Source organism: Tripterygium wilfordii, chromosome 18, assembly GCF_013401445.1.
Source record: "Tripterygium wilfordii isolate XIE 37 chromosome 18, ASM1340144v1, whole genome shotgun sequence".
NCBI classification, from domain to species: Eukaryota; Viridiplantae; Streptophyta; class Magnoliopsida; order Celastrales; family Celastraceae; genus Tripterygium; species Tripterygium wilfordii.
Window position 1 is genome coordinate 56,578 of NC_052249.1, and position 24,772 is coordinate 81,349.

At 37.0% G+C, this 24,772-nt stretch overlaps 5 protein-coding genes across 12 annotated transcripts; 4 read left to right on the forward strand and 1 right to left on the reverse strand.

The window, feature by feature from the left end:
- Positions 1-781: 781 nt before the first annotated feature.
- On the forward strand, positions 782-2,913 carry LOC119983923 (WRKY transcription factor 71-like). 3 transcript variants are annotated; one of them, XM_038827660.1, is made up of 3 exons: positions 782-1,433; positions 1,768-1,911; positions 2,312-2,913. In XM_038827660.1, the coding sequence occupies exons 1-3, from the start codon at positions 982-984 to the stop codon at positions 2,682-2,684; spliced, it is 969 nt and encodes a 322-aa protein (XP_038683588.1). In that variant the 5' UTR covers positions 782-981; the 3' UTR covers positions 2,685-2,913. The 3 variants fall into 3 exon arrangements, with proteins under 3 accessions (XP_038683588.1, XP_038683589.1, XP_038683587.1); XM_038827659.1 differs by having other exon boundaries at positions 783-1,433; positions 2,300-2,913; XM_038827661.1 differs by lacking the exon at positions 1,768-1,911 and having other exon boundaries at positions 2,300-2,913.
- Positions 2,914-4,097: 1,184 nt separating this feature from the next.
- LOC119983922 (probable receptor-like protein kinase At2g42960) lies at positions 4,098-8,861 on the reverse strand. Of its 2 annotated transcripts, none has more exons than XM_038827658.1 (9): positions 8,434-8,861; positions 8,122-8,280; positions 6,735-7,465; positions 6,549-6,653; positions 6,216-6,338; positions 5,820-5,990; positions 5,603-5,732; positions 5,055-5,264; positions 4,098-4,621 (listed from the first exon to the last, which is right to left on the reverse strand). In XM_038827658.1, exons 3-9 carry the CDS (start codon positions 7,394-7,396, stop codon positions 4,472-4,474), a joined length of 1,551 nt encoding a protein of 516 aa, XP_038683586.1. In that variant the 5' UTR covers positions 7,397-7,465; positions 8,122-8,280; positions 8,434-8,861; the 3' UTR covers positions 4,098-4,471. The 2 variants fall into 2 exon arrangements, with proteins under 2 accessions (XP_038683586.1, XP_038683585.1); XM_038827657.1 differs by having other exon boundaries at positions 6,735-7,470; positions 8,434-8,860.
- A 1,056-nt stretch (positions 8,862-9,917) lies between these two features.
- Positions 9,918-12,325, forward strand: LOC119983736. 5 transcript variants are annotated; one of them, XM_038827457.1, is made up of 6 exons: positions 9,918-10,299; positions 10,433-10,486; positions 10,672-10,730; positions 10,919-11,192; positions 11,277-11,347; positions 11,765-12,325. In XM_038827457.1, the coding sequence occupies exons 4-6, from the start codon at positions 10,994-10,996 to the stop codon at positions 12,113-12,115; spliced, it is 621 nt and encodes a 206-aa protein (XP_038683385.1). In that variant the 5' UTR covers positions 9,918-10,299; positions 10,433-10,486; positions 10,672-10,730; positions 10,919-10,993; the 3' UTR covers positions 12,116-12,325. The 5 variants fall into 5 exon arrangements, with proteins under 5 accessions (XP_038683385.1, XP_038683383.1, XP_038683382.1 ...); XM_038827455.1 differs by having other exon boundaries at positions 9,918-10,486; positions 10,672-10,823; XM_038827454.1 differs by having other exon boundaries at positions 9,918-10,486.
- Positions 12,326-15,082: 2,757 nt separating this feature from the next.
- LOC119984253 lies at positions 15,083-15,705 on the forward strand (the record flags this gene model as incomplete). The annotated part of the gene is made up of 1 exon (XM_038828118.1): positions 15,083-15,705. A coding segment is annotated over one exon (438 nt), but the record flags the coding sequence as incomplete, so codon positions are not given.
- Positions 15,706-16,209: 504 nt separating this feature from the next.
- Positions 16,210-20,402, forward strand: LOC119984350 (conserved oligomeric Golgi complex subunit 5-like). The gene is made up of 3 exons (XM_038828256.1): positions 16,210-17,315; positions 18,195-18,668; positions 19,214-20,402. Exons 1-3 carry the CDS (start codon positions 16,236-16,238, stop codon positions 20,147-20,149), a joined length of 2,490 nt encoding a protein of 829 aa, XP_038684184.1. The 5' UTR covers positions 16,210-16,235; the 3' UTR covers positions 20,150-20,402.
- The last annotated feature ends 4,370 nt before the right edge of the window (positions 20,403-24,772 follow it).

The following is a 24,772-nucleotide window of genomic DNA, read 5'->3' on the forward strand; positions in this document are numbered from 1 at the left end:
GATAACATTACAAAGAAAAATCTCCCACTTTACACTTACGGTCAAATGACGGTGCCCAATACTACACGTGTAATCTCCATCCTCCTTTTATTATTATATATAAATTATAAACTTGAAACGCTAAAGTTGGACTACACTCACCACCACGATTGATTAATAATTATGACACCCAATATAATTCTCCTCCAATATTCTTCCCCTTCAAATTATATATATACATATAATATAATAATTAAAAACTTAAATACAGTGGTATGAAATTACATATGAAAGACCATTTTTTTTTACAAAATTTTTTACGTGTGAACTGTGAAAGATTCAAACCTTCAACATGTTCAAAATCCTAATTAAGAACTATGTTACTTGTTGAAGATGTATGGCATGTGAAGCACAAAATTCCACATTAATATTAGTTAATCCCTGCCCTAATAAATCGAAGAGAATTATTAGAATGATATATAAGTTGGCTACTGCACATCAATGTATTGTTATCTGAAGTTTATAAACATGTTATTAAATATGCTCTCTAATTGGACTTCGAAGGTTGCTAATTATAGGTAGATCACATCAAATGTTTGTAAACTTCAAAAAGCAATTAATAATGAAATGTTGGGGAAAAATTGATGCGTATATGCATTCATTAAACCTAGCTAGCTAGCTCGTAATGCAATATGTATTATAGCATTCAAAATTGAACGTTAATATAATAATTAACCTATAATCATATATATGTCTTCATATGACAAGTGGGATATATTTTACTGCAAAAGAACAAAAACACAATGAACTAGCCAAAACCTACCATCCAACGCCCCTTATCTCTCAATCACAAGAAAAAACTCTTTTTCTTGTGAGAGAACAAATTGAAGACCATAACTCAAGCTAGCTTTCTCTCACAGCTCACATACCTAAAACCCTTTTCTTCCTCTTTCTCCACTTCCTCCTCATCGCCTTCTTCTTCTTCTCCTAGCTTCTTGATCTATGTCAAATAATGATCAAAAACAAGATCCATTTCATAATTATGGCTCTTTTTATTATAATGATTCATCAGTTTTTCCATTCTTCAACATCACACCAACACAAAATCACATACAACCAGCTGCTGGGTTTGATCCTCCCTCAAACATGAGCTTCACTGACTCCTTACATCTCTCTATGGACTACAACCAGCTGCAGGGTTTGATCCAACCAGCTGCAGCCTTTGACATGTCTTGCTCTTCACCTCAAGTTATCACTGATCCCAATGTTGAAGAAGATGCTAAGTTGAAGAGATTTGGTGTTGGGGATCAAAACCCACCTTCAAATCCAAATTCATCAGTTTCTTCCTCTTCCAACGAGGCCGGACCCGACGATGATTCTGACAAGATGAAGTACAAGCATCCCAAAGAGACTGGTACTCATGAAGATGCAGCACATGACAAGTCAAAGAAAGTGTAGGGCTTTTTAATTATTTGATTTTTTTTCCAAACAAGCTTAATTTTGAGAGGACTTGCTAAATAGGGTTTTAATTTATCTGTTTTTCAAGGTAGATTTTCTCGAAGTCTCTTCAGTAACTATTTTCCTAAGAGGACTACTTCCACTACCTTCCAACTCTTATCAACAACTAATTCCTTGAAATGCCATAGCATTAACCTCTGGGTTTCAAACCCTAATATAGACGCATCGGTACACGCGTTAAATTAATTTCCATTAATTTGGGGTTGTTGAACATATGTTTTAGATTATAAAATTAATGAGAAACTGACATTGATTTTGGAATGTCGTAAGGAATAACAAGGCTAAAAAGAAAGAGAAAACACCAAGGGAGCCTCAATTTGCATTTCTGACCAAGAGTGAGATTGATCATCTGGAGGATGGTTACAGATGGAGAAAATATGGACAAAAGGCTGTCAAGATTAGCCCTTATCCAAGGTTTAATTCATTTTTACTAATTGTCTTTGTGTTTTGGTTGGTATGTTTATATATGTACTGCAAAATAGACTCTTGTGTTTTGAATATTAATCCTAGTTTTTCGTTTCCTTGTGTACTCGTATATATTGATGTTTGTTGAAATGATCATCACTGAAATTTGGTAAATAACAATTTCTGGGTTTTTCTAAAAAAAATTTATCACTATGAGGACATTATCAAGCTATTTGTTATATATATGAAACCCTAATCAATCATCATAGAAACCTTATATATGTTGTTTTCGCCTTTCGATCGGTTGAAGATGAGTTCTATAGCAAAGTCGCTCTAACGGATTGCTATTTTTGATCGAATGATATTGCTATATATGTTTATATAAATGATATTGCAGAAGTTACTACAGATGCACGAGCCAGAAGTGCAAGGTGAAGAAAAGAGTAGAGAGATCATTCCAAGACCCATCAACTGTGATCACCACTTACGAAGGCCAGCACAACCACCATTATCCTGCAACGTTCCGCGGCAATGCAGCAAGACTGTCCCCTTCTCTTCTGGCTTCAATTGCCTCCTCGACGCCTAACTTGCGCCAACAACTCCTTCTCACGAGCTTGTTTCCTCACCAAGCTGCTGCTGCTACTACTTCCAGCATGTTGTCCCAAAACAATATTACTCATCATCAACAGCATCAGCAACAACAGGAGCTCCATTTTCCTCCTGATTATGGGTTGTTGAAAGATTCATGTGGTCCCTCTTTCTTCCACAAACAGGAGCCATAACTAGTTAACTAGAAATTGATATCTCTACGTACTCTATAAAGGTACCTCTACAGAGTTTTCATTACACACATATATGTCATTCACTTAATTAGTTTCATGGATGATGATGAACTAATGCCGGCATCGGCATGGCTCACACATATACCATTCAATGCATATCCTTGACTTATTGATATATATGAATTGATGTAGTCATTCTCTCTGGCAATCGAAAACCCACTTGTTTAAATTTTTTGTCGAAAAAAAGTGACCACCACTTTGATATTGAATGTCTGGGGAATGGAGTATTATGAGGTATATTATGGGTTGCATGATGAGAATACTATAAATATTGATATTTAGTTGGAGCTATATATGCAAGTAATGCTTGCTCTTGTGCAAGTGCAATTAATACGTACGTATATGATGCCTGCTTAAGCTTTTATATGTGAATTCTCTCTCATCACCCAAGTTATATATAATTCAATTCAATGATACTAATTAGAAGAAAGTTAATCTCCAGTTGTAGACAAGGTATTCATATTGCTTTAAATATGATAACTTTGTTGGTCACAACCTTAATCTTATATAACTTAGTTAGTTAACGTTGACAATCTCCCTTTTCTCGGATTGGTAATGGTATATTATATTTAGGCGGAGAATGAATATAATATAATTGGTTAAATAATCCACCATTGAATTTCAATCACGTCCTTGTCCTTTTGATCAATATTTTAATTAAGAAGTAGTATTGAAACCATAAGTCGTCTTACATATTCCTTAATTATTTATTGTCTGCTATGAACTCTCAATCATGTTGTTTAATTTTTGTACCTAATTAGAAGTTAGAAGTCAAGCAACATGTCCTTGAATTTTTTTAAGACAAGTATGGGTTAGGGGATTTATCCCATCAAAAGCTACAAAGCCATCTCCGTGTATTTTACTATTTTCGGGCCGTGGAAATGGACTTTTGGCCCTTGGGCTAAAATTGAGCTATAAACTCGGCCCTTTGACGATCTGCCTTCACATTCTTTTTCTGTAAATTTTTAAATGCTTTATTTTAAGAGTCCAAGTGGACGGTGGGGTTGCCTTGTAGAAAGTAGAAACCGTACGTAAGAGATGATCTCATTAAGCTGCTAAAATTAAAACGTGGCAGAGGAGAGGATGACAATCACAAAATTGTCTGCGCATGTGCCACCAACAAAATAGGACCGTTAGACATCCATTAGTCAAAAAGCAGGATGGGCTTACTGACACTACTGCCTCTGAATCCCAGTCTCCTCCCATGCTGAATTGCTGATGCCGTCCCACAAGCAATGGCATGGGAAATGGGAATGCAAAGGACATCATCAATTTACTTCTCGAGTTGCAGTGACTACCTTCAAACTAAATTAAATTCAATCACAAGTGTGTACAAAAGAGGGCGTGGGAAAATTCAGCAAAAGAAGAATGATCATTGAATTAATACTTTTGATACCTAAATACACAACCGCCATCCCCCCACCCCCCAAACAAACAATTCCCCATGGATAGAAATAGTAATCAAGTGCAAAAAAGAAAAATCAAAGAGCAATAATGTGTCGGGGAAAAAAGGACACCCCACAGATCCCTGTACAAGAAACTCTAATTCGCTTTTCATCTACCTCTCTTCATCCATCTCTGCCTGACAAGGCAAATACTGATCATCCAAAATGGGCAATCTGCAATCCAATTCCTCCCTTGAATAGATAAAGAAATTCCTTCAGCAACAAACTTTCTGACAAGTATGTAAAATGTTAAGTAACTCTAAGCGCTGTGACTGTGAGATATTATTCTCCCATCTCATGTTTGTCAGTCCTAACATGAGTTGTTGCCAATGCATTACTCTCTGAACCCCCTACTTTGTTCTCCAAATCAGTTGCTTCTTTCATAGATTCAAGCTCCATACTAGCTGTTCGGCTCTTTCTATTCCTCCGGTCCTTCAATTAAAAAGCAGTAAGATGAAGAACATATTAAACTATGGACTTCTTGATAAAACATCAGAAATGACTAAACATGGTAAAAGATTCTGAATTCCTAATTGAGAAGGCATCTTCATAACTTTGAAGAAGCCTCGTTGGCTAAAAAAAGGAAACAATAGGCATGCAAGGGAAAGGTCTTGCCTTATTGAAAGAGTAAACATCTTGAACTCTACAGCTTTAAGCCATCTCAAAAGAAGATTTTTTTTTTTAAAAAAAAAAAAGGCATTTCCCAGACCAGATCAAAATGCTATATATAATGACAAGTGATATTCACACGAGACACCATTTTCTGATAAAAGACTCCAATTTCCAATTGTTGTGGAGCAGATGAAGAAAATCATATAAGTTTGTTTTGGTAAACAGTTCTATTATCCAGGGAGAAAGTCGATACCTCTCGATATGGGTACTCATCAGCTTCAAGCATTCGTACAACCTGACTCATTTTGGGTCTCTTTTCTGCATCTGGGTCAACACATCTAAGTGCAACAAGAAGGGCACATTTAAGAGCACGCGTTGCTGGTTTGACTTCAAGATTAGGGTCCACTACTTCCTCAGCTTTTTTCGTCCCCACCATCATCTTTAACCATTCAACAAGATTGACCTGCCATAGGAATATGAAGTTGTTACTATAATTTCTTCCTAGACGAAGTCACCTTCTGTTCACATGCAGAAGTAACCATCAACACCAGAAAATAAATTAAAATCAACTCCTCCGAATTTTCACAAAATTCCAATATGCAATGTTTTCAGTGGTGTCAATGAGTTGGCTAGGGAAACAATCTGAGGAGCTCAAAGACCAGCGCCATTGGCTTGAATACAAGATATGGATCCCTATCTACTTTGCTTCAACAAAACAAAAAACCTCTACCCATCTACTTTAATATTATATGAAATTCAACCCACCAAATACAGAAATAAGCATATCTCAAGGGGCAGCACCTCATTAGCTGGGCGACCATAGTCCACGGGGTCCCTTCCAGTCACTGCTTCAAGCAGGAGAACTCCAAAGCTGTAAATATCACTCTTCTCATTTAGCAAGCCGGTATTGGCATATTCTGGAGCGACGTAACTGCATTTCAAGAAAGAGAGGCTCCTGTCAGAAGATACTTCACATACTCCAATTAGAAACCCTGAAGGAGTCAATATCCAGGCATACCCAAATGTTCCCATAACACGGGTTGTGATGTGACTCTCTCCCGATCCCAGGAGCTTGGCCAATCCAAAATCCGAAACTTTGGCGTTGAACTCATCGTCAATCAGGATGTTGCTCGATTTAATGTCTCGGTGAACAACTTTTGGTTCTATTGCTTCATGCAAGTAAGCAAGCCTGCCACCCAAGCATGCAAAACCATTATTTACTTTTCATGAACTAAACATGGCAAAATCTGCTAAACCTTCAGTTGCAGCCTAAATTCTCAAAAAAAAAAAAATAAAAAAATAATTTATATATATAGAAATGCTTACAATTTCCATTTTACTATCCATTATAATAATTTAGAATTACGATTTTGAGTATTAACACTTGAAGTGAGAAGTAAATAGATGAACTTACGCCTTCGCAGTACCAAGAAGAACCTTAATGCGAGCTTCCCATGTAAGGCTACCATACTGCCGCATAGCACCATGCAGCCATTGCTCTAAGTTTCCATTATTCACATATTCATACACCAAAATCCTATACAAAAGGCCAGTGAAATATCATTTTACAAACCTAATACCCAAAGCCAGTGAAATATCATTTTACAAACCTCATACCCAAAACTGTAGTCTAACTTCTTCAGGGAGATCATTGTAAAATGATTACACGGAATATATTAGAAACTTCACAAACATAACATGCTATGACGCGATAAACATACAAATCTTTGCAAGTGAATGAAGCTACCTGTGAACTCCTTCTATGCAGTACCCTAGAAGCCGAACAAGATTCTTATGTCGAACATGTCCTATAGCCTCCACCTCAACCCGAAATTCTTTCTCCGCCTGTCCCCTAAAAACTCAACATATAATCAATTAGAAGAAATGAGTAAGGGACAAAGCAGTAAAGAATTGTGACTTGGCGTAGCCTTACAGATTATTAAGAAGCTTCTTCACAGCTATCTCGGTTCCATTGATCAGCCTACCCTTGTATACAACACCATACCCACCCTCGCCAAGCACATTTTCTGCTGCAAAACGATTTGTAGCAAATTGAAGATCTCTAAGAGTAAACCAATAGCCCCATCCAAGATGTGAAATTTCAGGCAAGCCAATCAGGGGGGAGGCATTTTCAAGTCTTGCATATGGCAATGAAGATTGCTTCCAAACAGTCCCAGAGCTTCCCTCCTCGCCTGACTGTGAACTACATGCCCTCTCGTGATGATAAATAGAGCTGCACTGACTGGTGTTATCGGCATCAATTGATTTACTATTTCTCAGATGAGCCAGCATCTTCTTTGAGTTATTGTCGCTGAATTTATCATTGACTGTAAGAGATACACTTTCAGGATGATCATAAAACCCCTGAGCCCCAACCCTGTCGACCTTAATATCTTTTGAAACATTTGGTATTAGGGAAAGGGAGAACTTATCCACTGATCTTCTGGTTTTCCTCCGATATGTAAACCACACAGATAAGATGCAAAGAATCACAACTATAAATGCACAAACTGAAATTCCTATCAGAACCCATAGTTTTAGACCCAAGATAGATGTCTTCTTTGATAAATCCTTGTTCAGTGAAGTCTCAGACATCGCTGATATTCCAAGATCAATTTGATCTTGTACTCGGTCCTACTTCAAGTTCCACACAATCAACACATTCTAGCCTGGGAATTAGAAACTTGTTATGAAAATCCATAAAACTCGAAATGGCAAAGAAGCATCTCAAACTCTAAAGTTCTAAAATGTGTGATTTCAATTATAGCAGTAAAATTTTTGCACAGAAGCCTAATATGAGCGAACCAAGTAACCCAGCACTTTAACCATATATATCAAATAGCAACGCTCAAATAAGTAGAACAATATATTAAGATTATCAAAAAAACAAAAGGTAGGATTATGAGTAATATATTAGATTCCTGACTTCATCAAAACCAACTCAAAAGATTAAAAGAAGCATGGAACAAAAGGGGCATAAAATTGAATCTGATTCAAGGTCTAATAAGTTCAGATACTTTACCAACGACAATTCCATAGGAAAAAAATAGTGAATTCAATGCGAAAATCCAATTGCCATATAATTAGCTATAAAACAAATCAGAAAAAGAACCACTTGCACAAATTTCATAATATTTCAAAACCGACCATAAATTCAACAGTCATAAACCCATGAGTCAGCTACTTCGGCGTCACAAATCCGACTCTGGTAAAAGTGTATAAAAAGCATCACTTATGATGCAAGTAAGAGACATAAAAAATATATAATGTGAATCTCCAGAGTATAAAAAATAAAGTCAAGCAGAAAAGAAACCATTTACCTTTGCAGTGGTCTATGCTAGCCTCCTTGATCTTCTTCCCTGAGCAGCCACAAGAGCAAAGAAAGGGCGTCTCTTTTTCGAACCAGCAGAGACCCAATAAGCATAGATAGGCCAATCTAGACCTAAAACAACACAATCCGACCAAAACCCCAGTAGCCCCTGAAAGGCACAGTGGCAGAAAGGAGTAGTTTAGAAGCAGAAGTTAAGGCCCCTAGTGGGTCAAAAAAATTCCACAGAAAGACATTGCAATGAAAGCCATACAAAAATCAAATCTTTTGAAGGGAAAATGTACAGAGAGACAGAAGGAGTTACCTGTATATTAAATCAATAAATCTCAAAATGGTGAGATTTTGAGGGGCGAAAAACAAAGGTGGATGAAATGGTTGGTGGGTCTTGAGTATGTGGAGAAGAGAGGGACCTCTCAGAAAGCTGGAAAGGAAGCTTGGTTTGCAATGGAGGAAACCAAAGGGGGAGAGAGAAAGAGAGAGATTGTGTGAGAAACAGTAAAGGAAAAGCAAAAAAATACGGTGAACAGAGGTGGCATTTATGGCTAGGTAAAGAATCAATCAATATTGAATACCCAACAACAAAAGGAAAATCCGAAAATCAAGAGAGAGAAGAGGTAACCAGACTCAAGTAACACTTAAGCTACAAAAGATAATTTGTATTCTCCTCATAATCAGGGTTGACCGGCTGAGTTTGGTAGGTGTTAGAATTTCTCATCCCTTGTCTTGTAACAACAAAACCTTATTTAGGAAAAAAAACTAAACTTAAGGAGGAAACTACCAAATCTATCAAGTATTACTGCTTACTTTTCAAATTATCCTTTTTGCCTTAAAAAACTTGATAACAATTTGATTATTTTTCCTTCTTTTTTTTTATCTGCAAAACAAGCTCCATTAGTGACTGTTGCTTAATAGAATAGAGTAAAGTTTTTAACTTTTTCTCAACTGGAAACAGAAAATAAGAAAGAAAAAAGGGTTTTGTTATGCATTGAAATCACAAATCTTAACAAGAATGAGTCATAGTTTCGCTGCTATGCACTAGGAACCATCTAGCCTCTTCTACTAATTAATTGTTTGATTTTGAGCAAAGGGTTTTCATAGTCAAACCAAATCATAACGGTATTTAATTTAAGGGCGTTTATACCATTAACAGCTCTGCTTAAAGGATATTAGTGCATATCGCTTACTAATTTGATGAGCCTCAGCCTTTCTTTGAATATCATTACAGTTTTGGTGGGCATAAAAAGGCCCCTTAAACGAAGGCTTTCATTTGAAGCATAACTTTTAATTAAAGTAGGACTAAGAAAATCCTTTCTTTCATTATTGATTTTCTTTTTAATTTCTTATTTTGTTATCTTACATTCAATCATCAAAAAACAACTAATGATTTTTGTATAAAAAGTAGCCAATGAGATCCTTTTCATGGGTTCCAATCCACCACTCCAAATCCATCAGAGTTTGACCTTAAAATTAGAGAAAAGGACGCTGGTAACCGTCCGACCATTATAAATCATGTGAAAGATGATCTCTCTGATACTCTGTAGAAGTTGATTAAATCTGCCTAGCTGATTAAATTCTTTTATTTTGAAAAAATATTGGATGACAACTCTGTAACAAATCAATATCAATACTATATATAATAGCGGAAGCCTCAAACGGAAAAGGATCAATTTCATGCTGCCACGTCATCTAAAGCATGACCAATTATTAGTTGACACGTGTGACACTGAGTTAATGTGAAGACTTGGATGACATTTTAGTCTAGATACATTTGACCGTCGATTCACATCTCCTTTATTTGCTCCCGTTTGTTAATTTCAAAAACTTCAGGAGGCTTCTGATTTTGGGAACATGAAAAGCTTTAGTTGATTTATTTCGTTTCCTTTTCCCTAGATGCATTTATTTCCAAATGGTACACAGAATGTAGATTTCTTCCTGCATTTAAATGGGTTGAACGGCCTCACAACTCGCCAAATTCCAGGTTAATCTACTATTGTCTCCCGCGGTCACAATCAGATCTCCCATGATTGACATATTTGCACGAAATCGGTTGTCTGAACAGCGAAGTCTGATCCGATTGCTTTCTGTATTCTCTTAAATGGGTTGAACGGCCTCACAACTCACCAAATTCCAGGTTAATCTACTATTGCGCCTGTTCCATTATCGTCAACAGGTATGGCTTTCGAAGTCCTTATTTCACCTATTGCTTTGAAAGTTCTTATTTGACCTATTCTCTAAGCTTAGGTTGGTTCCACTCTTCGGTTTCCACTCTTTGTGTGGATGTGTTTTTCCTGCTGCGATTTCAGTGCTTTCCACATCGCAAAAGTTGCGAAGACAAACTAATTCAACTTCGAATTCAGGTCTTTCATTGATTTAACACTTCTTGCTTCAATTTTTGTCTATGTATGAGTTAACAAATTAGTTTACACGAAATATTGATTATATGAGTATTTACTCAATTGGAATAATTAAATTTGGTTACTTCTGTTCATTATTTCGTTTTCTTCTTTCCTCATTCTTACGATTTGATTTTCCTATGTTGTAGGTTCTCTTCTCGCGCATATCTTGATTTTTAGTTGTTCATGTTGTGGGTGGATGATAAAGGTGAGTTATGGGTTTTGTCTTATCCAATGTGGTAACAAATTTCCATCTGTTGCTCTCATGTTTCAAGTTGGGAAAGTTCCAAAATATGATAATGTGAGTTGGTCTTTTTGGCTGCAATAGTTTCTCATGTGAATTATATTTTGTCTCCTCTTTCTTGATTTCGGGTTATAATCGAGAAATACTATTAGTTGGTAGATGGGTCGTTGTAAGGAGGAACCAGCTCTTGCACCCAAAAGAGTTGCACAGGCCGTGAAGTTGACATTATGCACTTCTCAATCGGAATTTTTGTAGTTGTACCAGGATGCATCTATGGTGGCAATACAATAGGCAACACCCAAAAGAGTTGCACAGGCCGTGAAGTTGTCATTATGCACTTCTCAATCGCAATTTTTGTAGCTGTACCAGGATGCATCTATGGTGGCAATACAATAGGCAACAAAGAAGGTGATGAGGACACGTTAGGTGTAAACATTTATGGAAGCTTTGGAATTACATAATTTTTTCAATTCATGCTTAATTTATACTCATCACTCACTATGCCAACAGGTTTGGTCATTTGGTTGATCTTTATGCATGGAACCCGCACTATAGATATCTGGGTGCAGTTGGACCTCCTGGTAATACTAGAATTTACTATTCATTTAATCTTTCTTAATAGGCTATGAAAGGCATGTGGTGAGAGGCGACTTCCTTCTACATCTTCTATTGTGAATGGAGCTTTTCTTCGGTAGCTTGCTTCCGGAAGTTGTATATGGATGAATATACAGTTATGCTGAATGGTTGCATGTTGTTTTAGGCACTTTTGTTTGGATGGCTTTCTTATAATAACCGTGAACGCAATCATGTAGTTAAAACTATCAATTGCTTGGTATGTATTGTTGACTTGACAAATACTGACATAACTTATTTCTAGCGTTACTGGTGCTCCCACTACCATTAATTTGTTCTCACTCCACATATGTCTTGCATTGAAGCAAATCGACTTCATTCTGTAATGATTTACTCTATGCATTTTGATTATGAATTTCCTTCAGGCAAATCGTATACTAGAAGCATTTGGGAATGCAAATCTGCTAAAGAAACCATCTTCAGTAGGGGAGGGAATCGAAGGTCCTACTAAAATGTCAAGGTATCCAGTGAGAATTGTTCTTTGGCCGTATATGATATTGGGTCATCCAGATTCTGTTTTCTATGATCAAGGAGAGCGTAAAATTGCGTTGTCCAAACCTGCGAAAGAATTTGTCCGAGAGTTTGAGTTGTTATTGGAGATGATATTAGAGGGACCCAAACAAGGTTCTGATGAGAATCTAACACCGCCACATCACAGAAACGTCCGACCTTCAGGTTTCAGCTTGCAACTTTTGACCGAGCATGGTCGTACTTAAATTATTTCATAGTGTGGAAAGGGATTCTCAATCTGTGGAGGAGGATTTGGTTCGAGCAGCTTGCAAGCTTTATCTCTCAATAATTCAAAAAATGCAAGCTTACTCCAAAAGGGGATGAATGATGATCTCTTACTTATGATTTGATGGCCATTCAGAAACAAGATCTAATCTCTCATTGGCTTATCAAACTGACCTGATAATTGAACATCATTTTTTTTTTGTATCCCAAAAAATTACAAAAAAATTGCTACCTGCGTAAGGAATTTCAATTTACCAGAAGATACAATTATTTTGATTGGTTAACCTGTTGAAATTTGGTATTGGTTTTCATTTCTTAGCTCAAAAGTGTAAAAAGATGGACTTTTCCTATTGTGGTATGTCAAAATTAATTGACATTCACTATTATTCATTGTTTTGAATTCTGTCTACTTTCACATTACAGTGGACCAAAAACTTATTAGAAGGTAAAACATCGGAGTGGGTATGCTGGGATTGACCCGTATGAATGAGCTTCACCTGAGACACAATCTAAATGCTTTCAGCCTTTAATCATCACCACAAATGTTATTATTGAGAATTTATATACAACGCGTGTAACGCGGGTATTCATCTAGTTTCATTCAATGACTAATACTAATTCATATCATAACAAACTCTATCTTTATGTGCTGAAAAGGACAAGTATCCATATACATACATATATACACACACATGTGGACTGTGGCCTATATATATACACAAACAATAACATAATTTAATAGATAATGATAATTAAATTATGATATATATACAGGCGAAGATTAGACAAATAGTAACCCTAGCTAATCTAGCATATTGTTTTAGTCTTCACACCCATTTAGTTCAACAACAATAAAAGGCATGACCCCCTGCCTTCCTTCGCACACAAAGACTTTAAAACATTAATGCGATGCAGCCCAGAATTGCCCATATAAACTGCTAAAAGAATCTCAAGTAAACTCAAGCCTCCGAATCACACCAAAAAATTTTCATCCCAGTAGGCAGTTGCTCTATTCGGATATGTAATACCAGTACAACTGGTACATAGATTATAATCGATTTTCATACATTGATTTCTTTTACCAAAATTTAAACCAATTCCACATATATAAAGATATGAAATAACTTGATTCCTTTGTGAAATTGCAGGTGAGAATGAAGAGACTAAGAAGAGAAGAAGAGAAGCATGGAGAAGAAGATGAATAGTGGGAGAAGATTGAAATTCGTATTCAATAAAATTATGTTACAAACGGTAACAATCAACTAAATATAAAGACTGTGCAATACACACAACGGTCAAATGATTTGAAACGGTCAAATGATTTGACCTGTTAAAGTAATCAATAAAACAAATGAAGCTAATAAAGACTAAAAGATCAAAACGGTGCGTGTTACTTCATAAGTTAAACGGTGCACTTTGAGACAAGAGTAACTTTGGTGAAGAAACCAAACTGGGACAAATAATCCATTTCGTATCCATATAAACTAGAAGAAGAAACGCGTGAAGCAGAGGAGATCAAATTCAGAAAACCATCCACGGTGGAGGAGAAAAAGCATCAAGCTTATCAAGATAAGCTTTAACACAAGATAAAATTTGGGAATTTCGGTGGGGCTGAAGTAGAGGTCAGTTGCATAGAAAGATGGTGGAATGAAGCGGGATAAGAACAACTAATATATATGGGAAAAAGTAGCAGATTAAAAGACATAAATAACGTATGCTACATAAACAACAAAAATTAAAAGAAAAAGGCAGCCGCTCACCATAGCAACCTAGAGCTCCTCCCAATAAGAGCAATGCTGCTTGTGGCAAAATTAAAAATCGACATATACCTGTGCAACATTAATAAAGTGAGGCTCGAATGAAAGCTGGTAATAAAGTTTCAGGGAGATCCTCTCCTCTTTTAACGTACAACTATATATTTAATCCTCAGAATTGTTAGAATATGATGTTGAGATCATGTTAATCATGAAATACGTACGTAGTTAGAAATAATTAATATGAAGGTATTTCGCGCGTCAGGGTATAGCAAAATTTTACTACAAAAGTGAGGTGAACAAAGGGTAACATTCATATATACCTGCGCAACGAGCAACGAGTACTGAAGAATCAATGGGATACACCAATCCAGATAACGGCAGCAAATGATATCATTAATGTGAAGATCACCACAACAACCTAAGAACAAAATAAATATAATTTATCAAAAAATAAAATGATCACGACAGAGAATAGGGGGGCACAAATTATAACAACTGTGAAAGAGAATCAACAAAAGACTTCTATAATTTTCTTCATCACCATCCTCTGCATTTGTCTCTGATGGCAAAGGTCGACCCTATAGATTCATTGCCATAAATGCTACATATATTTTAACTTGCCTACTGCTATTTGTATACTGGTGGTAATTACTCAGTAAAATGTTGGCTGGCTGCTTCCATCGTATGCTGAAGTTGACATTGACATAACTATAGTATTGGAAAATAGCCTGGAATTCCACACGACACCGTGTGCCTTGTGGAGGGGGAGACCGGGCCCAAATTTCGGCCTGTGATGAGACCCAATATGAGATATCATTGTGGACTGCACCTAAAGGAGGCCCAATATCTGTGCCCATTTGGCATCTGTCTTTCTTCTCTCCAGTCATCTCTTACGAAATTGAAATGAGTGGGTGCCAGTGCCAACCTACTATAACGTTATAAATCATAAACAAGTGGGCCAATTCAATCGTTTAGCCGTTTAAGGCATCTTGACCCTATAATTATAAAGTTGGGAATTAATTAAAATTATATATAATTACAAAAACATAAAGGCAGTAACGGACATATAGCCATACAACATTGTGTGATGTTGGGAAATAACAGTTGATTGTGTATTTTTATTTCTTAAGAATGGCAAAAAATAGCAGTTAGAGAAAAGAGTCTAGGAATTAGGACCGACCAAATAATTAACCCAAACATACAGCATCGAACACACAGGGACAGGCAACACTTGTCCGCACTGGAACATCATTTGTAAAGCAACACTATCAAAATCCCCAATATACCCTCCTCACTCCTCCATATCATCCTCGGCCAGCAAGCATTTACACGGTCACAACTTCATTGGAGAGCCCAAAGCTCACAGCTTTCGCAACACTCGACTCTTTATACACAATTACAGAGAGAGGGGAGGTGGGTTCTGTTGTGATGGCAAAGAAGAAGGCGTGGTCATTGAAGAAGTCGATGAGCAAGGACTACTTGTGGAGGCTTCTGCAAGGGAGGTTTTCTGGAGCTTTCAAATTGAAGATAGTAGATGAGGTGGTGTTCAAGGTTCTGTATGTTGTAGAGGCCATTGTTCTCGTCTCCACGCTCTGCTTCTTCTTTCTGTGCTGTGGATGCCACATATGATTAAATATTGTTTCTTCAATTTCATTCATTCTTTGTTTTGTTGTTTAATTAGCTTTCCTCGATCTCTAGCTCTTTCAAATATTGAGAATCTATTTCTCTTCTTTCTGCTTCAAACATTGTATTGGGTCATTCAGGCTGTTGCGTTGATTAATAAGAGTTTTTCTTGTGTCAGTCGGAGAGAGTAAGAACAAGTCCACTCCTTTTTTTCTTTCTAGTCCATTCTGTTTAACAAATATTTAAGAAGAAATAAACATTAAAACAGGAAACACAATGATAATGCTTCTTGTTTGTTTCATTGTTGGGTTTAAATCATCAATTTCTCTCATTTCCGTCCAATAAACAGAATAATTTAAAATATCATCTACGATTGTGGTTGGAATCGAATTTTGGACACATATATGCTTAACCCAGTCGATTGCTAACCAAATCAACTCTTGTTGATAATAAATCGAATAATTTGATGCATAAGAAAAAAATAACAATTTGATGAACGATTTTTTTAAAAATATATTTTGTTGAGTATTTAATGGCACATAGGTAGGTTTTTAGGGTCATCTGGATTTGAATTAAAAATAATTGAATAATAATAATAATCCATACTGATATAACAGTTTAAATTTAAAGTTTAAACAAAATTTATAAAAAAAAAAAAAACTAAATTAACAGAAGCAGCAAGGCAAAAGGCTTGCAATTACGACTTTACCAGTGAATCGCAATGGCGCCAGCGACAGCGCTCCTAAGATCTCCGACCTCCGCCTCTCCCTCCCCCCTTCACCGCCTCCCAACCTTCAGAAACACCTCCTCCCCCCCTAATCAACAGCCCGCTGCCGCCTCTCCACTCGACTCCTTCGCATCTGATCCCATTCTCTCATCCTTTCTCTCACCTGAATTCTCCCCTTCCTCCTTCTCCTCGGCAGCGCTATCCTCCGGCTCTCCAGCCTCCACCGCCGAGCATCTCGATCATGCTATTGGCCTGCTTGAGTCTCAGCTCCGATCCGAGGTTCTTTCTCGCCACGACGACCTGCTTCACCAGCTATCCTCCCTCCATCACGCTGATCATGCCCTATCTTCGCTTCGATCATCAGTTTCTTCCTTGCAAGCCTCTCTTCGGTGCGTTCGGTCTGAGTTATCGGATCCGATCGCTCAAATACGATCGCAGTCCCTCCAGCTCTCTAATCTTCACTCAACTACTGAGCTCCTCTCCCACACTATTCGCGCCCTACGCTTGTCCAAGAAGCTTCGTGACCTCGACACTGATCCCGATAAGATGGATCTTGCCAAGGCTGCTCAGCTCCACTACGAGATCCTTGGTATGTGCGAAGAGTACGGTCTCATTGGAGTTGATGTCATCGACGAGGAGCTCGTTTGGGTAAAAGAGATTGGGGTGAAGCTGCGAAGTGAAGCGATGAAAGTTTTGGAGAGAGGAATGGAGGGGTTGAATCAGGCGGAGGTGGGATCTGGGTTGCAGGTGTTTTACAATCTCGGAGAGTTGAAAGGGACTGTGGAGATATTGGTGAAAAAGTACAAGGAAATGGCAGTAAAAAGTATTGGCGCTGCATTGGATATGAAGGCAATTACAGGCGGAGGCAGCGGATATGGGCCTGGAGGGGTGAGGGGCAGTGGGACGCCGCAGATTGGTGGTGGGGTGAAGGCCATGGAGGCGCTGTGGCAGAGGATGGGAAGCTGTATGGATCGGCTACATTCAATTGTTGTCGCTGTGTGGCATTTGCAGAGGGTCTTGTCGAAGAAGAGGGATCCATTTACGCATGTGTTGCTGCTTGATGAGGCTATTAAGGTACAATTTGGTTTGTGATATCTTACTCCAGCTATTGCTTGCTTTTAGATGTTTTATTTGCTGAGACTTGTTACGAAAAAATCAAGGGAAATAAAATTTTGACATGGGAATTCAGGAGACGAGAAGCTTGGAAGAATTTAGCCCAATAGATTTTTTGGGAATGGGTATTATAATCATAATGAACATCCTATGGAGTGTAATGTCATCCCTATCCTATAACCAAAATGATATGTGTCCATAATCTATGTGGCATGTAGCACTTCCGTACCTATAAACAGGGATTCTTTTTCTGTGATGTGTTGCTCTATTTTCAGTATGTTGAAGTGAACAAAATGTTCCAACGCAAACAAAGCTATGGGTTAAGGTAAATGAATCCTTTGGTCTTTTAGAGTAAAATGATAATACCTTCTGCACTTGGGGAAAAAAAGAAAAAGAAACAGGAAGAGCAGTCATGTACAAAGGTTACAAAAGATAAATTTATCAAATGAAAGGATATAGTAGAGTGATAATGAAATTGAAATCTGCATAAGAAAAAAAATGTTGAAGTTGAAAGTATCCAAAAAAAAGAAAAAGAGATGCCATTGAATGCAATTAAGGATGACACCTTGGTGTTTGAGAGTTGAGTAATGAATGGATTTGCATGGGTAGCTAGAAATGAGTGGCAGCACAATAAATTACTATTTTTCGTAAACATAATAGGCTTCAGCATGCTTTAGATGCAATTCTGTTTTTTCTTGGCTAAAATCTGCCATGAAAATGTCCTTTCTGGTGTATAATCATGCGAGTGTTACATGAGCATACATATTGCTAATTTCATTTTCTTGTAACTTTGCTCCTTTGGTCCTCTCTGTTCTGCTAAATTAACTGTTACTTGCTTAGGAGGGTGATTCCATGTTCACTGATCGAGTCTGGGAAGCAATTGTAAAAGCTTTTGCGGGCCAAATGAAGTCTGCTTTCACAGCATCAAGTTTTGTCAAAGAAATATTTACCATGGGGTATCCAAAGCTCTTGTCAATGATAGAAAATTTTCTTGAAAGAATTTCACTGGACACAGATGTCAAAGGGGTTTTACCTGCTATTAGTTCTGAAGGAAAGGATCAGATGGTTGCAGCTATTGACATATTCCGGACAGCTTTCTTGGCTCTCTGTTTAAGTCGTTTGTCAGATCTTGTGAATTCCATCTTTCCAATGTCAAGCCGTGGAAGTATTCCTTCTAAAGAACAAATATTAAAAATTATATTGCGCATTCAGGATGAGATTGAAGCAGTTCAGTTGGATGTGCATTTGACTCTTCTTGTGCTGCGTGAAATTGGCAAGGTTTTACTTCTGCTTTCACAACGAGCTGAGTACCAGGTAAAATTTCCTTGATTCCTTCTACTTGCAAAATTTTTTTATCTTTGCTGCCTTCTTGTGATTCATCATCACCCGTCTTTTAATTCCCTGTCTTTATTTAAGGAGTCAATTAGTATATCTGTATATTTCACATGAACATTGCCTTATGTTCTGGTATTCGAGGGAAACTATATCACCTTCTTAAGGAGAACGATGCTGTTAGTTTGTATCTAAGTGATCATCTTTTATGTGATGCATGTAAATAAAGAATCTCTTTATTGCATTGATTCATTCCTTGATTAATCTTACCTTTTTTGTCCCTTTTTATCTTAACTGTTTTTATGTGCTCTTTAAGCTTGTTATCTTGTTACTCTTGCTATTGTTTCTTCTGTCTTGTTTTTCTTTCATTTCTCACCATAGATGTTCAGGTAAAGCATATAACTAATAAGGATTCAGTTGATTGAGTCATCCTTCTTGTCATACATTTTCTAAAAAGCAAAATTTTCAATGATTTTCCTATTCTGTTAATGTTATGCAATTTGTTGCTAACTAGATTTTGATGGCAGATTTCTACAGGTCCCGAAGCTCGCCAAATAACGGCTCCCGCTACCCCAGCCCAAGTCAAGAACTTCATATTGTGTCAGCATATGCAAGAGATTCATACACGCATATCATCTATGATTACTGGACTTCCCAGTATTGCCTCGGATGTCTTGTCACCCGCACTGGGTGCAATTTATGGGGTTGCCTGTGACTCCGTCACATCCTTGTTCCAAGCAATGATTGACCGTCTTGAATCTTGCATCCTGCTAATTCATGAGCAGAACTTTGGTGTTCTTGCTGCAATGGACAACAATGCTTCACATTACATGGAAGAGTTGCAGAAGTGCATTCTTCACTTTCGTAGTGAGTTCCTATCCAGGATGTTGCCTTCGTCAACAACTGCTACATCCACTGGAACAGAAACTATATGCACCAGGCTTGTTAGAAGCATGGCTTCTCGAGTTTTGATATTTTTCATTAGGCATGCTTCTCTTGTGAGACCTTTATCTGAATCTGGAAAACTGAGGTTAGCTAGAGACATGGCTGAACTGGAGTTAGCTGTGGGCCAAAATTTGTTCCCAGTAGAGCAACTCGGTGCACCCTATCGAGCCCTTCGAGCATTTCGGCCTCTTATTTTCATGGAGACATCGCAATTGGGAGAGTCTCCTCCTCTTCTTCAAGATCTGCCGCTAAGTGTCATACTTCACCATCTTTATTCTCGAGGCCCCGATGAATTGCAATCACCACTGCAAAGGAACAAACTTACACCTCTGCAATATTCATTATGGTTAGATTCTCAAGGAGAGGATCAAATCTGGAAAGGTATCAAAGCAACTCTGGATGATTATGCTGCAATGGTTAGGACAAGAAGAGACAAGGAGTTCAGCCCTGTATATCCTCTTATGCTTCAACTAGGATCGTCTCCCACAGAAAATGCTCCTGTTTCACTAAAGCCTTGATGGCTGGTGTCCGTCTCGTTGACTAGAAATTTTTGCATTTACTAGAATGTTGTAAATGGCCACATTAGGAAACCGGAGAGTTATTCTAGTTTTGCTACCGAGTTTAAGTTAAAGCTGCTTTACTTGATAGACAAGATTATTCTTTTGTTATTGATTTTTCTAAAGAAGCTATTTTCTTAATTGCTTTGTTTGGTATGCTCTCCATATAAGAATTTTATTAAGTTGATTGGCAGAATGAATTTGGTTGTTCTAATGCTCTAAAATTTCTTCTATCTGCTTAGTCTGGAGTCCGATTTCAAGTTATGAATTTTTTCCATACCCTATTCACGTAGAGGTGGTTAGTTGTGTGGTGCATGATGCAGTGAGCTTTGTTTTCATGTATGTTTTGGAGTACATGTATTAGTCCTAATATAAGTTGCTCTTCAAATCTCCCTATTTTCAACTCTCTGGCACAACTGGTCCTCAAATCAAATGCTTTTCATATGTAAAGTAAACATAATCAAGTGGGAGAATTCAATTTTAGATACTGGAAATTTACAGATCTCATTTAGGGCACAATATCAAGCATTTGAGTGCAACCTCAAAAGCAGAACTTCCCATTAATTGAAAGACTTGAAAGCTACGTTTTGTGCAGAACTGTTTGATTAAGGATGTCTGAATTAACAATTAACTAACTTAACTTGATGGGCTTAATACCTTTCACTCTCAAGAAGACAGCCAACTCCGAAACTCTAGATATTCATTTTGATCTGTGACGCGGACATGGAAAGTTACATATTAGAATTGTGATGGACTATACCTTTTTAATATTCTTTTGCAGACTAATCAACCCAATTAACATAAATTCCATACTATCTCTGTGGTGTCATTGTCCCCTAAATTGGTTCAAAAGATCAAAACATCTTCTTCTGTATTTGGTTTCCAAATTCTCTCTTATCAAGTTAATTTATCTGCATATTCTTTCTTTCTGTTCTTCTTTTCCCTACACACCATTTTTTTGGTTTGTTTCCACACAAATGCCTTTAATCACAGTAACTTAATTTTCATTTGTTCTTCAAATTCCAGAAACTTTCCATAATATAAAGAGAAAAAAAAAATTATAGGAAGATATGTAATGTATTTCCTTCTCAATGTCATCCAAACAAACAGAAGAAGACAGCATTTTCAATATTAAAATGTACGTGCCTTGAAAACCCTTCTATCCCACACTATTTTAATGTTATTATTATACCTTGGACAGTAAGAACTCTCTTTCATTAATTGACTAATTGTTAATTAATTTCCATGCAAATACAGACCTCAGCATTTCCACTGTTTCACACTTTGAAAATGAGATAAATGTTAGGGAGAAAGATAAACAGAGATATTTTAATATAGGTTGTTCAGAGGGCAAGGATTCCTGTGTAAACATTTTAATATGCAGAAATAGACATCCATTTCAGCATCTTTGGAGAGTTTAGTCCATCAACAATTAAAAAATAATTAATCGAAATTAATCTTACATTTCATTAAGCTTAGTATATAAATATGCCCTTGGGTGGCTAACTATTTCAAGCAAAAAGGGGTGAGTGAATCCAAACAAAAGATAGCTGGAGAGAAAATGGGAAAGAAAGTGAATCAAAAATCTTTCAGAATATCCAAGAACAGTAATCAGAAGCAACAGTTCAACAGTTTGATAAAGGTTTTGAAGCCAAAAGTTTATATCACAGATAGCTCAAGCTTCAAAGGACTTGTTCAAGAGCTAACCGGTGATGGAGGAAGCACAACATCATCTCCAATAGCAGAAACAGTGCCAGAGAATGTTCCTGTACTAGTAGAGACTGAAAGTAGCATTGAAGGGTCTATTGATGCATCCAATGATTCACTTGAGTTCTGCAACCAAGTATCTTTCTATGAAGAACCAAGTCATGGTTATGGTCAGATATCAGGTGATCTATCGATGAATCAACAGGTGAATCAAGCGGTCACAAATTTAGAATATCAAGAAGAACCTGAAAGTAGCATGGAAGGTTCCCTTGATGCATCCTTTAATTCACTTGAGTTTTGCAACCAAGTATTTTCCGATGAAGAATCAAATCAGGGGTATGATGGGATATCAGGAATTCTACCAGTGAATCAAAATGTGGCCTTGTTAGAGCTGGAGTCATGGCTATTAAACATGGACCCATCTTCTATCTGTGACAATTTCTCTCAAATACAGCAAGAGTTAAACATTCATGATTATGGGTTTTCTGGCTTGATGTGAGGGTTTCCCCCCACCAGAACATATAATAGGAAGCAAAACACAGCAGTGGTGTTTGCTTTACATGTACATATAATGATAGCAGAAAAAAGGGTTACATAGTCCCATGTAAAGTCTCTATATAGAAACTATGATTTTTGGGTTTTCGGATATGTGCTTGTCTTGTTTATTGATTTTCTATCCCCTGCATAAGAAAATGCATAACACTTGCTTAGGAAAATATTAATACAAGCTGAGGTAATGGGATAGCTATTGCCATGAAACTTATGGGTTTACTTAGTCTTATGGATAATCACTTCTACACCATTTCAGACAATATTTTATAGCTTAAAAGGAAAAAGTTTAATGTCTACACAACCCAAAAAGCTGCATCTTGAGTTGAATACAAATTCTACATTTCTTCGTAATTCAGATAAAGATCTGCTAAAGTATTCTAACAATAATATAACAATATTGCTATCCTTTGATTTAAAAAATTAATTTAACTTAATTATAAGAGATCAGGGAGATAAAGACAGGAAGGCAATATATGTTGTTTAGTTTTGATCAGTTTCCACATTTTTTATGCAACTACAGGCCTTTAACATTTTCCCTTGAACAGTCAATGTAAGAGACCTAAAGAGGGATAACACGCCATCATAGAAAGTAGAAAATTGAAGGTAAGAAATAACATCTATTCTTATTGAATAACCTAAGGAAATAATCTAAAGTAGAAAAAAAAATCAATTTAGTTATTCAGTTGCAGAGACCAGTATTATATTGCCAACCATATAACAGACTTGCACCAAAAAACCCCTTTGAAATTTTAATTTCTCTTCTGCATACTGTTGTGTTTACATCTAATATTGCTATGTATTTACTAAAAGATAAATATCAGATCGGATTTGGCCATACAAGACATAAACGGAGACGTATTTTGGGTTGGTTGAGATTCTCTAAAAGCTAAGCATATGAAGTTGAGAGGATCCTAGAAAGTTTTATGATTCTCAACATGACTCCAGTGTGATAATGCTGTTTTCCATGCCCTTTTCCCTCATGAACGCACACTTTTATGGTATAAAATATACTTTCAGTCCTGAAAGTAACTTCAGAGCTTGACCAACTTAATGTTACAATATCCATGTAAATACAAACCTTAGCATATTCTTCAAATGATCATGCATACTAAAAGAAAAAAAGAGATAGATAGATGGGTAGAGGAGAGAGAAGAGATATGTCATGGAAAGGTAGGGAATTGGTGGGCATGGACTACTATTGTAAGCCTAATTGGCGAATCAACATCATTTTAAGCATCTTTATGTCTTTTAACTTGTTTCTTTTCTATTACCTTCAAATCCAGCAACTTCATCCTCTGCCTATATAAGCATGGAAATATTGAGTCAAGGGACAGCAAACCAACCAATTTGAAGATTTGAAACAATGGTGAAGAGAGCAAGTGAAGCATCCCTGGAAATTTCTAAGAATGAGAAGAAACAATTCAATAGTTTGATCAAAGTTATGAAGCCAAAGGTGTACATCACTGACAGCTTTAACTTCAAGAGGCTTGTCCAAGAGCTTACCAGCAATGGAAGCACGATTTCTTCAGCCCCACCTCAAACCAAACCATCCCAAATAGTAGAGACATCAATCACTGTCATAGACATTGCAGACCCTCAAAGTAGCTGTAGCACAGAGGATGAATCCGTGGATGAATCTTTCGATCCATTTGATGCCTGCTACCATGTGGTTCTAAATGAAGAGATAAATGTAGCGAATAAGACATGTGACTTATCATCGACAATGCAGCTGGAGAATCTTTCCAACGATTGGGATTTGGAGTCATGGCTCTTAGCAACAGAACCAAATTCTTTCCACACCAGCTATGCATCCTTTTCTCAGGATGAGCAGGAGGTCTGCTTATATGCGTACGAGTGATCAGGGCTGATATGAAAGTATTCTATCACTACAAGCAAGCCTTAATGCATGGACATTGTTCATGTGAATTCATAATTGTAATTTAGAGGTGAAAGAAAATATTCATTATCTGTATGTATTGCTATTCTCCATTTTATCTGCAGGTTAACTGCAAATTTCTGACATATAGCTTTGTAATTCAGCATATATATTTTTTTTTCTGACTTCTTAGACATGTTAGAAATTTTGTTCCTAGACTTTCACAGATTAGCTTACACTAATTTAAATTCTCAGTTTTATTCCTGAAAGCAGCAACTTTTTTGACCAGGTTTCCTTTCCATCACCTTCAGAGTTGAGACCAATCAACTTCATCATCTGCTTATATATACACAGGAAATTTGAGCCAAGTTAGCACCAGCTTAATCCATTTGCATTGCAGGAATACATTCTCAAAACTATGGTATGTGCTTTGAGAATTCTCATTTTAG

Bases quoted from the DNA above. Each gene is read 5' to 3' on its own strand.
- LOC119983922 (XM_038827658.1), bottom strand. From the start codon at position 7,396: ATGTCTGAGACTTCACTGAACAAGGATTTATCAAAGAAGACATCTATC. The intron at 6,339-6,548 runs GTAGCTTCATTC...CCTTTTGTATAG, and splicing joins TGCATAGAAGGAGTTCACAG to GATTTTGGTGTATGAATATG. The intron at 4,622-5,054 runs GTATCGACTTTC...TTTTAATTGAAG, and splicing joins ATGAGTACCCATATCGAGAG to GACCGGAGGAATAGAAAGAG.
- LOC119984350 (XM_038828256.1), top strand. From the start codon at position 16,236: ATGGCGCCAGCGACAGCGCTCCTAAGATCTCCGACCTCCGCCTCTCCC. The intron at 17,316-18,194 runs GTACAATTTGGT...TTACTTGCTTAG, and splicing joins TGCTTGATGAGGCTATTAAG to GAGGGTGATTCCATGTTCAC. The intron at 18,669-19,213 runs GTAAAATTTCCT...TTTTGATGGCAG, and splicing joins CACAACGAGCTGAGTACCAG to ATTTCTACAGGTCCCGAAGC.
- LOC119983736 (XM_038827455.1), top strand. From the start codon at position 10,994: ATGCACTTCTCAATCGGAATTTTTGTAGTTGTACCAGGATGCATCTAT. The intron at 11,193-11,276 runs GTGTAAACATTT...CTATGCCAACAG, and splicing joins AGGTGATGAGGACACGTTAG to GTTTGGTCATTTGGTTGATC. The intron at 11,348-11,764 runs GTAATACTAGAA...AATTTCCTTCAG, and splicing joins GGGTGCAGTTGGACCTCCTG to GCAAATCGTATACTAGAAGC.
- LOC119983923 (XM_038827659.1), top strand. From the start codon at position 982: ATGTCAAATAATGATCAAAAACAAGATCCATTTCATAATTATGGCTCT. The intron at 1,434-1,767 runs GTAGGGCTTTTT...GAATGTCGTAAG, and splicing joins CATGACAAGTCAAAGAAAGT to GAATAACAAGGCTAAAAAGA. The intron at 1,912-2,299 runs GTTTAATTCATT...ATGATATTGCAG, and splicing joins AAGATTAGCCCTTATCCAAG to AAGTTACTACAGATGCACGA.